At 46.3% G+C, this 13,019-nt stretch overlaps 1 protein-coding gene across 1 annotated transcript; it reads right to left on the bottom strand.

Annotated features, from left to right (window-relative positions):
- Positions 1–869: 869 nt before the first annotated feature.
- Cfap97d2 (CFAP97 domain containing 2) lies at positions 870–11,485 on the bottom strand. Its single transcript, XM_038324809.1, has 3 exons — positions 11,396–11,485; positions 1,735–1,815; positions 870–992 (listed from the first exon to the last, which is right to left on the bottom strand). Exons 1-3 carry the CDS (start codon positions 11,483–11,485, stop codon positions 870–872), a joined length of 294 nt encoding a protein of 97 aa, XP_038180737.1.
- Between the last annotated feature and the right edge of the window lie 1,534 nt (positions 11,486–13,019).

Consider the following 13,019-nt stretch of genomic DNA (forward strand, 5'->3'; position numbering starts at 1 on the left):
ATCCCATTGATAGCACCTCTGTCTCTTGCCTAAGCTGGTGGCTTGGGTGCTGGTCTATAGCTTAGTCTGTTATGAATCTGGAAACAGCTTTAAAGGGTTAAAGAGTTCAGGAGCATCTGCAGGAAAGCCTGCATCTCTGTGACCCTGTATGGTCACCAGCAAGACTCTACTCAAAGTGGGAAGGCTAGAGAGGTCTCCCAGGGTAAATGGCTACCAAGGATGGAGGGGCACCGCTCCTTTTGCAGAAGGGAGGATAAAGGACTCATGTGAGTGTTCATAGGTTGGTTTCCTGGAACATGGAGGCCTGCTGCCCTTCATCCTCTTGGGAAGCAGAATTCTAAGCTGGGAGTAACCACAGATTTCAGAGGACAGTGCGGGCATAAAGGGGACAGCCATGCTCTCACCAGGGCATCAGGTCTGAGTCCTCTGCTCTCTGCCAGACAAGGATCTAACACTTTGCAAGGCTTTCGGATGCTCTGTGACTTGGACGCACTCTGCACCCTCCACAGTGATGGTGATTTTGGCCAAGTTGTGCAGCTTCACTGTACCTCAGTTTCCCCACTATGAAAGGAGAAGCCCTGCAGCCTCTGCTTTTCCTGGTCATTGTGAGGATGGAGGTTGGGAAGGTTCTATGGGCAGCTCCTGGAGCACAGCAGGCATGTGGCTGGGCAGCTGTCACCCTGGGGCTATTCTTGTGCCTTGATATACCTCAGAGCCTCAAGGAGGGTCTTGAGTTAGGGAGCCTGTGGACACTTTGAATTTGGCTCTTATGACTGGAAAGAACGCCTTGCCTCTACATCACCATGAGCCTGTCCCCTGCCCTTGAACCCAGGTCTAGCCTGGGGCTGGCTAAGACAAGGGTCCTTCTATTACCTTCTGTGTGTGAAGCTATTTCCGCTGTCAGTCTGTCCCCTGGCTCTCATGGCAGAGGCTACCCTCTGCAGAAGCAGCCAGTTGTCTCTGTTGATGATGGAGAGCCTTTCTTCCTCCACCTGTGGACACAGGGACCCCTCAATAGCACACGGTTCCTTCAGACATCCTTTTCAAAGCCACACTCCATAGGTCCCCCGAGATGTCAGCAGCAGATAGCAAGGGGCACCTCAATCCTGGGCCCTGGGACAAGAGCAGGGAGACCACTCCATCCTTGGGTTTGAACACACTGGGCTGGGGCTGCCGCAGCAAGGAGTTATAGTATCTTGTGTATCCAGGTTGCCTGTTAAACTGACGTGTGGTGGCTGTGCTAGCTAGGGGATTATCTCAGGAGAGAATTATGCTGCTTTTACACTGACATGCTGGTGTGTTCAGCTGCTCTTCAACTGTATTCGACCAATTGACAAAGTAAATTTCTTTCTGTTTGCCTGGGGGGCGGAGGGGCACACCACTTCAGGCATGATCATGTGTGGCTCACTCTTACCCATGACCCACACTTCAAGGAACACAAATCTGGAAGGGGCCAGCAAATTTAAAGGAATGATGCTAATTAATTATCTGGAGCCAAACTATACAAATTGCCCTAAAGTGACCTGTCTGTGTCTATCCATTACAGGGCAATGTCAGGGAAGGTTCTGGTACAGTCACTAGCCAGCTCCATCAGGCAGGTTCAGTTCAGCTGGCCTGTTAGGTGACACCTGGCTTTTGACAAGGTCGAAGAGCTTGTGCACTCGCAGTCCAGGGGCTCTGAGATGGCGTCACCTTGTGAGCTGGGAATGTGTTAGGAGAGGAGGTGGCACATACCTTTAGTTTCTTGAGCTTCAGGTAGAGGAGGCTGTAAGTCTGTGGTGGGCGGGTGTCCACTAGTGGTTGGGCATTCTGGACCTGCGGCACAGAGTGAGACACCTGGGGCAGTGTGAACAGGTTCTGTGACATCCCCATTAGGACCTTGTGCCCAAGATTATTATTTTTTTTTTTTTTACAGAGGTGATGGGAATTTTTATTTTATTTTATTTATTTTTTAACTTTTAAATTTATTTTACGTACCAATCACAGTTCCCCTTCCCCCTTCCCGCCCTCCCCGCACATCTTCCCACCCTCTCATTCACTCCTTAGACTCAACAAAGCCTGGCATACAAAGCCGAGGCAGGACCAAACCCCTCTCCCCGTATTAAGGCTGAGCAAGGTATCCCTACCTAGGGAATGGGCTCCAAAAAGCCAGTTCATGCACCAGGGATAATTCCTGGTCCCACTTACCAGGGGCTCCACAAAAGAGACCAAGTCACACAACTGTCACCCCCATTCACCCATGTGTGTACATGCACATTTACAGGTTTTTCTGGCCTTTCATTCACCCACTATCATTTATCTATCATCTGCTTATCATCTACACATAGAGAAGAAGTCAAGCATTCATTCATGCTAGGCAAGAGCTCCACCTTGGAGACAAAGCTCCAACCATCTCTCTGTTTTTATTAAGCCACCAGGATTCAGTTATGGGGCTCCGTCCTAATGGCACTGTCTAATCCAAGTCACTCCCTCAGGCTTCCCCCCTGAACATCCTAGGAGATCAAGTGTCTACCCTCAAGATGTATGGGCCTCACGATGGGGCTCACGTTTCAGCACATAAAGCTTTAGGAAACATTAAACCATATCCAAACCACAACACACTACATTCCAGAAATAACTGAACAGTAGCCTGCGGAGAAGTTCCTTACTCTTTATACAATTGTATATCAGTCCTTACGGGTAAAGAGCCCTATTGACCCAGCTGCCCATTGACGGATATTTGAATTGGTTCCAATTTCGCTATTACAAAAAAAAAAAAAAGCTGCAATGAATATCTTTTGCAATTTGTCTTTGTGCATTTGCCAGTCTATCTGGAATTGGAATTGCTAGGGTAAAGGATAAACATGTGTGCAATTTTATGAGGTATTGCTCAGTTCCCCCACGGGGCTCTGCCTTTCACACACAGCCCAGCAGAACATGGTGGTGGCTCTTTCCCCAGAGCATTGCCAATGATGTTTGGGCTCCTCACCAACCTCAGAGTTGAGAAACAGCATTAGAGGGCAAGCTTAATTTGCATGTATCTATTATTAGTGGTCGGCCATCTTTTTCACAGGATAAAAGCCTTCTGAAAACTTTTTTCTTATTCCTTATCTACTTTCATTTCCTTAGTTTTAGAGTTTGCTTGGATATAAGCTCTTGATGTAAATTACAGTTATTTTTTCTACTTATACTTGCATTTGTTTTGTTATTTTTTGGGCCATGCTATAAATCTTTTTATTAGTCAAGTTTATCAGTTTTCTTTCTTTTTTTTTCCAAAGGGCTTTGAGTTATGGTTAGTAAATTTTCTCTACTCTGATTTTGTAGAATAAGTTTCCCATCTTCTAGTACTTGAGGAGTTAATATTAATTAATTTTATACTTAGTCTTTTGGCTTGCTATTTAAAGGCAGGATCTAACTATGTAGCTTTGACTGTACTGAAACTCACTATGTAGACCAGGCTTGCTTCTGCCTCCTGAGTGCTGGGATTAGAAGTGTGCACCATCATTCCTGGCTGTGTTTTTTGAGACATAGCCTAGGTTAGCCTTGAAATCTTGATCTTCCCCTCAGCCTCCAGAGTGCTGCTGGAATTACAGGCATGTGTCATCACATTCTCTACACACACACACACACACACACACACACACACACACACACACACACTTTGTTGTTTTAAGACAGGGTTTTCTCTGTGTAACAGCCCTAGTTGTCCTGGAACTCACTCTGTAGACCAGGCTGGCCTCAAACTCACAGAGATCCACCTGCTTCTGCCTCCCTGTGCTGGGATTAAAGGTGTGCATCACCACTACCCGGCCTCTTGACTTATATTTAAATCTACAATCCTTTTGGAGTTTCTCTTAGTATAGAGTATGTGGGCTAAAGACACCAAACCCTGAGGATCCAGACTCAAGCTCCAATCCCAGGAACTGAGTGCAGAGATGGGATCCTCTGGAGGAATGTGAACCTGAACAAAACCTGGGGGTCAGGTCACAAGACGAAGGGAGAGCACTGGTCCTCTCTGTCATGTGAGCTGAGAGAAAGTGTGCTGTTTGCAACGCATGGAGCCACCCTTGCTAAGAACTGAACCCTGCCAGGCACTTTGTCCTTAGACTCCCAGCCTACAGTATGGTGAGAAATAACTCTCTGCTATTAAAACAGTCTAGACTAGTATTCCCCATGGCGGCTCAGGCTAAGGCAAGAACAGACCCAGGTTTCTCCTCTGTGTAGGGCATCCTCTCGCTCAGTACTGCTTTTCTCGTTGTTTGATACACTCTTGCTGGGGCCTGATCACTCGTGTCCTCCAGCTTTGTATGTTGAAATTTTAACTCCTAAGATTAGGAGGTAGAGTGTTTGGGAGGTGATGAGGGTCAGGGCCTCCCTAAACGGGATAAGTGGCCTAACAGATCCTAGTGAGAGGGACCCAGCGGGAAGGCACCATCTATAAAACTGGCCCTGGCCTGGCACTATGATTGCCAGCATTTTTTTGACTTAGAACCTCCAGAGCTATAAACAATAAATCTCTGTTGTTACAGGCAGCCCAGATAGACTAAGAGACTGTTGTGGTCTTAACGTGCCCTGAGGCTCATGGGCTGGAAACTTAATCCTCGGTGCAGAACAAGGATGTAGCCCTGCAGGCAGGTCTTGCCTGGGAGATGGAGCAGAGTTCCCTTGAAAGAGGCTCTAGTCAAAGGGTGCCCCTTCTTCACTCCCCATGGAAGGGCACAATTCTCGGTCTTCTGTTTCTACCACCAGGGGACACTACAGTAAGATACACAGATATACACATGGATGTATATTTATATATACGTGTATATATACAACACACACACACACACACACACACACGTATGTGAAGCACCTTGATTGTGTGTGCCAAGCTTCTGGGACTGTGAGAAGACTACTGCTGTCTGCAGGGACCGCTTTTAGTGTCTTTTGGTTTTCAGAAGCAATTGCGGCTGAGTACTTTGGGCCTTTGTTCTGTCTCCTGTCCGTGCCGAACACTGTCACGTGCTTAGATCCAGAGCCTTGTGTTGGGTTTATCATTTGCTATCGTAGGTGGGCCTTCTCCAGTCATACTTTCTTTCCAGTATTTCCTGAGTATGCATGTATGGCTACCAGGTAAGCTTGATGATGAATGTGTCTGGCCCCAGGGGGAGCAATAAAACAGTGGGTTTTCTTGAGGATTCAAAGCAACTCAAGGGAAACGTCTATATTTGTGCATTGTGTTTATTTTCAAAAATGTTGTACCCTTTTCTGTTTGTCCAGGTCTTCTACTGTGATCTTCCAGAATGTTCTGTTGGTGCTTAGTCTTCTCATCCCCTTTCCTGTCATTATAGAACTGAATCCTGGATCGCTCAAAAGCTACAGGTATCTTTTCGGTGGTAGCCAGTGAGCCAGCTGATGATGAGGCGCCTGCCTGGCCTCAAATGGAGGCCTGTCACCAGGGGGCTGATTATACAGTTAGAAGTCTAGAAATTTTGGTTCCAGTCTTCGACCTCTCTGAGGAGAGTGAGAATGAGGGTTAAGCTAGTCCCCAGTGCTAAGCAATTTGATCACCCATGCCTGTATACAGAAGCATTATTAGGAACCCAAGGGACAGTCTGGCGAGGCTTCCAATAGATAGATGCCATGCGGAGGTCCCTAGGGCATGGGGATTCTGATGGGAGAAGTAGCGCTACTAATTATTGTCTTACTCTGCCTTTTCCACGTGAAATGAGGTGGAGCATTTTTCACAGGCTCTCTTGCCATCTGTATATATCATCTGGGAATGTCTATTCAGTCTTAATTAGATTATTTTCTTTCTGTTGAGTTTAGGGGTTCTTTGTACATTTCGGGAAACATCGTTTATCACATATATGCCGTACAAACGATTCTCCAGGCTGGGGCTTGTCTCTTGTCTCTCTCAACATTGTTTTTCACCGCAAAGAGGCATTTTGAATTGTGATGAAACTCAGTTTATCTATTATTTCTTTCATGAACTGTGCCTTTCTTTGGTTTTGTATAGAAAAAAATTATTCAATCCAAGCAATCCAATGGGATAATCGTGTTAACTGAGTTCAAACATTTCCCTACTGATATCCTGCCTGGAGATCCATTTCTGACTGAAGGTGTTAAAATTTCCTGCTAGGACAGTAGCGTCATGCATTTCCCTTTCCCCTTTAAAAATCATCGTATATTTAACTGTAGCTGTTCTCTCATATATTCACATAATGTAACTGGAGCACGTTAGCCTTCTGTTACCCCTCTGTGGTCCCCCCTTCTCAGTTCACCGTTTTTCTTGCCGTTCTAACTCTCCTTGTCCCAGGACTCGATGCTACTGTTGGCAGCAAACATGTCAAGGACCACTGTCCTTTGGAAGGGCTGACCCCGTTGTAATCATACACTGATTTTCTCATCCCCAATAACACTCCTTGTTTTGAAGTCTGCTCTGCCAAAGATTAAAAACGGTTATTCTTGCTTCCTTTTAATGAGTGTTAACACGGTGTATTCTTTTCCATTTATTTGTAGTCTATGTATCTTTAGACTAAAGTGAACTTCTTATGATCAACACACACACATACCCATATGTATTTAAATATATTTTCAATCCACTTTGATAATTTGCCTTTTTCAAAAACATTCATTCATTATTGTGTGTTGGGGTAGACACGCTGTAACACGTGCATGAGTGTACATGCTGTCACATGTGTGTGGAGGCCAGAGGGCAATTTGCAGAAGTTGGTTCTTTCCTCGTATCATGTGAGTTCCAGAAAATCAAACTCAGGTCATGGGGCTTGGTGGCCAGAACCTTTACCTGAGGAGGCTCTCCCGGCTTCCAATCTCTGTCACTTGCTTGCTGCGTTTAGACTACAGACATACAAAGTGTGTGACCATCCAGTAGGAGTCACGTCTGTAACATTTGCTGCTATGTTCCATCTGTTGACCTTGTCCATTGCTCCTTTTTTGTTTTCTACTAGTTTTCTGCTTTTTCTAATTTTATTTGAAATTTAAAAATGTTAATTTTAGGACTGGAGAGATGGCTCTGTGGTTAAGAGCACTGGCTGTTCTTCAGAGGTCTTGAGTTCAATTCCCAGCGACCACATGGTGGCTCACAACCATCTGTAACGAGACCTGGTGCCCTCTTCTGGTTTGCAGATGCGCATGCAGGCAGAACACTGTATACATAATACACAAAGAAATCTTTAAAAATATTAAATTTATGTTATTTGTACAAGTATTTTGCCTGTATATATGTGTACTACATGCGTATCTGGTGCCTGAGGAGGCCAGAAGAGGCCGTCAGATCCTTTAGAATTGGACTTGTGCCTCCATGTGGGTGCTGGGAGCCCAACCCAAGTCCTCTTTTTGCAAGAGTAGCCAGTGCTCTTAACTGCTGACATGACTTTCCAACTACACCAGTGAAACATTTCAAAGACTTTTTTCTTTTGACTATTTTTTATGGCGTTTGTGACATACATTTGCAACCATCCAAGTCAACTTACTACCATCACAGGGAGGATTAATATTAATATTAATTTAAATAACTTTCCCATGAATCATGGGTAGTGTACTACCTTACTACAACTAAATCCTATTACTTCCCCTCTGCTCCTGTATCACTGAAGACCTACACAGTCCAAGCCGCTGTGACTCTCTGTATTTAATCTCTTATGACATATGTGTGTGTTTGCATGCATGAACACAGTCCACAGCTTGTCAGAGGACGCATGACAGTTGGTTCTCTTCTTCCATCATGTAGGTTCCAAGAATTAAATTCAGGCCATCATAGCAGAATGTGCCTTATCTGCCAGGACATCCATCAAACAGCTTAGATTGTTTCTTACTTTTTATTTTTCTGAGGTTCAAATATAATATGCATACCTATGTGTAGTTTGAGATATTTATGCTTTCGGGCATTTTCTGGGCTGCTTGGATCTCTGCTGTAGTATCTGGATGTGGGGGACACTCCCCTTACTATTCCTTCTTATAGATCTCCTTCCTTTCTTCTCCCTTTGTTGTTTTTGCTACTGGCACGTTACACCTCTGCACTTGTGCCACTGCGTTTGGATATTCAGGTTTGTTTTCTTTTTTTTTTTTTTTTTTTTTTTGGTTAGGCGTTGGTTCTTTTTGATTTCAGTTTCGAAGGTTGCTATGGTTTGCCTCTGTGTTCGCCCATGACTCATGCTGAAGCTTAATCCTCCCCGTGGTGGTATTAAGAAGCGGAGCCTTTGAGGGAAGTGATTAAGTCATGATGTTTCTTTTCTCGTGAATGAAATGAAAGCCCTTATAAAACAGCCATCAGCAATCCACCTGCCCCATTAAGGCTGTCATCTTGGAAACCATTCTTTGCAAACACTGAGTCATCCAGATCCTTGAGCATCTTGGACATGTGGTCTCTTGAAATGTAAGAATTAAATGCCTGCTGTTTATAAGTTGTCTAGTCTGGGGTGTCCTGTTACAGCATAAAGAGCAGATCAGTGCAGGCTTTATCAGTGCGTCCCCAGGTTTGCAGACCCTTCCATCAGCAGCGGAACCCCAGCAGACCGGGAAGGAGAGAGGCGCATTTCCAAAAGAAGCAGCGGACAGAAGGATATGTGCACTATGGTGGCACTTGCTGAAGAGTGGGAGCGTGTGGGAACGGGCACTCAGCTCCTAAAGTAACTACTGAGACTCTAGAGGTGGCCCTGGGGTATCAGTGGTGACTGGGGTACCCCGTTCTCTTTTCTCTGTCTTAACAAATTCTCTGCATTTTCAGAAATTCCCAATCTAGTTCTAACTGCTTGAAGCTGAGATCCCTACTCTTCACATGGAACATGGACTGGCTTTTATTCAAACTAGTTGTACGTGGGGTGTGAGAGAGGGATCTCTGGCCTTTGCCACGCCACATCACCCTTCTTCCACCCGCTTATAACTGTCTTCATCTAACAGGGCCCTTGGTATCCGGGTCACAGTCACACTTTGTCCCTGTGCTGTTTGTCACCTTGACATAAACATAGACATCTCTAGGAAGAGGAGCCTCAGCTGAGGAAATGCCTCCATCAGATTGCCTGTAGACAGGACTGTGAAACATTTTCTTGATTAATGATTGATGTGGGAGGGCCTGCCCACTGTGGGCGGTGCCGTCCTTGGGCAGGTGGTCTTGAGGTGTATAAGAAAGCAGGCTGAGCAAGCCATGGGAACAAGCCAGTCAGCGATGCTTCCCTGTGGTCTCTGCTTCCGTTCCTGCCTGAAGTTCCTGTCCCGACTTCCTGTGATGATGGACTATAATGTGGAAGGATACGCCAAATAACCCCTTCCTTCTCTGAGTTGCTTTGGCAATAGTGTCTTATCACAGCAATAGACACCCCAACTCTGACAGTCTCCCCTCCCTCATCTATGCCTATGGGTACGTCCCACTAGCTCCTAGCTTCCACTGTCTGACCTCCTTAGCTTCTGAACTCTACACACCCTCCATCGCCATGGTTTCCATTCTGAAGTTATTTTCTTAGCTAATGTGCTTCATCCCAACCCCTTTTCTTTAGCTTTTCCATCGGTGAAGCCCAAGGCTGAACCCTGGACCTTGCATGCTCTCCCTTCCCATCCTTGTCTCTGCCTTCACTTCCTCCCTTCTCAGTGAGACTCGGGGTTTGTTCTGTCACGTGTTAGCACCTTCACCTTTGAGTCAGACTGTGGATTCCCAGTCTACTGGTTCTGCTGGTAGTCATAGCCAGATAAGGTTCTCCAGAAACCCCAATCATAGGCTTCTGGGGTATTTCTGGCACATTATTCAAAAATTGTGTATTTGTGCCATAAGTAAATGCTCCCATAAGTCAATGCTCCCAAACACCTCAGGGCCCCAACCTACTGCCACCTCACTGAGTTTCATTTGTTCATTCAGCCTTCTCCGCTGCAGCGACCATTTCCAAACAGCTTTGTTTTATGACTCTATGCTCAGGTGTAGATTCTGGTCCCACACATAAGCTCAGGCGACTGTCTATCTCAAAGGGTTTGGGCCAGTCCGTGGGATTAAAAAAAAAAAAAAAAGAACAAAATTCCCACAGGGCTGGTCTCCAAGATCACTCACAGAAACAGTAGTCAATGATTCTGGCTTCTTAGTGTGACATCGTCACTAAGCGGTTACTAGAGGTTGATAATGCCCCAGTGAACAGGCATGATCAGAGCAGGTGGAACAGGCGCCGTGTGATTCAGCTGTGTGTGCAGCATGGTGGCATGGACAAGAAACCAGAAGGTCATGATGCGCTTCTTGTAGAAGGGAAGTGAGGAAGTCTGAGATGTCAGGAAGCTAGCTCAGACCTTTGAAAGAGCTGGGGAGGAGTGTTACATGGGGGTCTCCTGAGGCCAGTGAGGTGGGGCATCAAGTGAACCTGGCAATGAGCTGAGCTTTTAGGGTGACAGCTAAAAGTTCAGAGGAAGTAGGGTTGACTGTCTATGTGGTACCTGGGGCAATCCCTGAAAAGTAGTGAAGAGGATCACCCCATTCCTGGTTTCCAGAGTCAAGGATATCCTCCCTCAAGGGTTTCCAGCATAACTGATAGAATGCCATTAGCAGATGAGCCCAATAGGAAGGCAGAGCTCCTTTATGCAATTTTTAAAAAAGATTCATTTATTCCCGTATTTTTATGTAATCTGCACAACAAAAGAGGGCATCAGAGAAAAGAGGGGACCAGATCTCATTACAGATGGTTGTGAGCCACCACGTGGTTGCTGGGAATCAAACCTGGGTCCTCCGGAAAAGCAGTCAGTGCCCTTAACCTCTGAGCCATCTCTCCAACCCCACTTAATGACATTCTTAAGCAACATCCACATCCTCATCTGCGTTAGAAGTAATTCTTGTCTCTTGCCTTTCCAGGGGCAGGCAGACTTCATTCTCCTCTGGTGCCTGCAATGTGGACCAGGAGTGGACACACAGCTTTGTCCTAAGGTGACTGTAAGTATTTCCGGGGAAACTGGGTACTTTAGGAACACACACTGTGTTGGGGATGGGATGGTCTTGAGCCCGAATGTGTGGAGATCCTATTCACTGTGACACAATGAAGAACCCCATAGGAACTGCCATTCTGAGGCCGGAGAGATGCTTAGCCAGGTGAAGAACACTGGCTGCTCTTCCAGAGAATCTGGGTTTGAATCCCAGCACCCACAACTGTCTGTGACTTCAATTCCAAGGAGTCTTGTACCTTCTTCTCTCCTCCATAGGCACCAGGTACATACGGGGTACACAGACATACATGAAAGCAAACATTCATACATATAAAATAATTTTTTAATAAAAAAAGAAACTGCCATTCTGACCATCTGAACTTGTGCCCTGCTTCTCTGGTCTTTGCCAGGCACCCCAAAACCCAGTGCCCCAAAGCTCCTATCTTCCTGGTTCATGCTCTACTTCCCTGGTCTCTGCCCAGCACCCCAAAGCCCAGCATGAGGCTAGCCCGTGTCTTCCTACCTTTTTCCTGTGGTCCTGATAGGTTTTCTCCCAGGCTCTCTGCAGGTCCCTATTAGCCCAAGGGGTGGTCAGTCGGGGGACTCTCTGCATCTCTGATCACAAACTCCAGGCTCCCTTCAGAGAGAAGCAGGTGAAGTCTACAGCCCTAGCAGAACTGTTTGTGGGGAATCACGTGACTGTTACCATGGCTCCCAGGCCTGGGGGCGCGGTTCCACCTGTGGAGGCTTTGGAACAATAGATGAGAGCTAAGAGAAGAATAAACTCTCCCTCCACTCCAGCGGTTGTCTTCGGTCTTGGCAAGCTCACTGTTGCTGTTTTGAGGAGAGCAAGTCAGCTCCCAGCCCAAGAAGACAATGTGAAGGCCAAAGACCATCTCCTTCACCAGAAATGAATAGGGTGGACCAGTTCCCTCTCACACTGGTGTCCTGACTCATCCTCGGCTGCCATCTGTCATTCTCCCCATTTCTTCCCTTTCTTACTCTTTGTGAAAGAAACACTTTTGGTCCTGTCTTTGAGCCTTTTAAAACTGTTTGAATAACTCCACCTTAGGTAGTATAGTAGATTTTCTTTCCTTCCTTCCTTCCTTCCTTCCTTCCTTCCTTCCTTCCTTCCTTCCTTCCTTCTTCCTTCCTGGCCATACCACCCTGAATGTGTCCAATTTCATCTCTTTTTTTCTTCTATTGACTTGAGGCTCAGTTATACAAAATCTTGGTCATTTTAAGCTATTGATTTTTTAAAATTAATTTTTATTGCACATAATCAATTGCTATCAGCAGGAGCATGCATGTGTTACAGCATTTGTGTGGAGTTCAGAGGATCGCTGGTGGTGTTCGGTGCTTCCACCATGTGGTTCTTGGGGATCAAACTCAGGAACCAGGCTTGCCGACAAGTGCCTTTACCTGTTGAGCCACCTTTCAGGCCCTAAGTTGTTTTTATCTGCCTTGGACTAGTTTTCCCTAGCAACCCAAAAGAGTGTCAAAAAGAATGGCAATGTTGTTTTTCTTTCAGAATTCTGGCCTTTATAACATTTGACATCCAGAATCTGGAGTGCAGACTTGGTAGAGGCCACTCCCTGTTCAACTCAGGTTTAAGGAAGGCTAGAAAGGGCACATAGCCGCACGATTCAGGGGCCGTCAGTCTGCATAAACGCCAGCTGGGCTTGAGGCAGACTTAGGATATAAGGTGTGAGTGAATCCAAAGCATGACCCGCTCCCGATATGCTGGAGGATACCTGGATACGCGCTCACAGGGCCTTGTCATAAAAATTTCAGTTCTGGAAAAGGCAGGAGCACTTCTGTGGCAGGAGGATTTCTGAGGGTGAGTGACAACCATTTGCTGGGTCTCTGGAAGGCCTGGGTCCCTTGAAAACCAGGGTCTTGCTCGCAGCAGCAGCCCACTATGCAACATCTCCATGAACACCAGGGTCCTGCTCCCAGCAGCCCACTATACCATCCCTCCATGAACACCAGGGTCCTACTCCCAGCAGCCCACTATGCAACCCCTCCTCAAGACAGCACAGCACTCCTGGATATGTTCCATCCTTCCCCTGGGGTGCCATGTGTCAGGAGACATGGGTATTACGGCAGGAGACATGTGGCCTGTGCACTGGGTCCACTGGGAACGG

This window comes from Arvicola amphibius, chromosome 4 (assembly GCF_903992535.2).
Source record: "Arvicola amphibius chromosome 4, mArvAmp1.2, whole genome shotgun sequence".
Lineage (NCBI taxonomy): Eukaryota > Metazoa > Chordata > Mammalia > Rodentia > Cricetidae > Arvicola > Arvicola amphibius.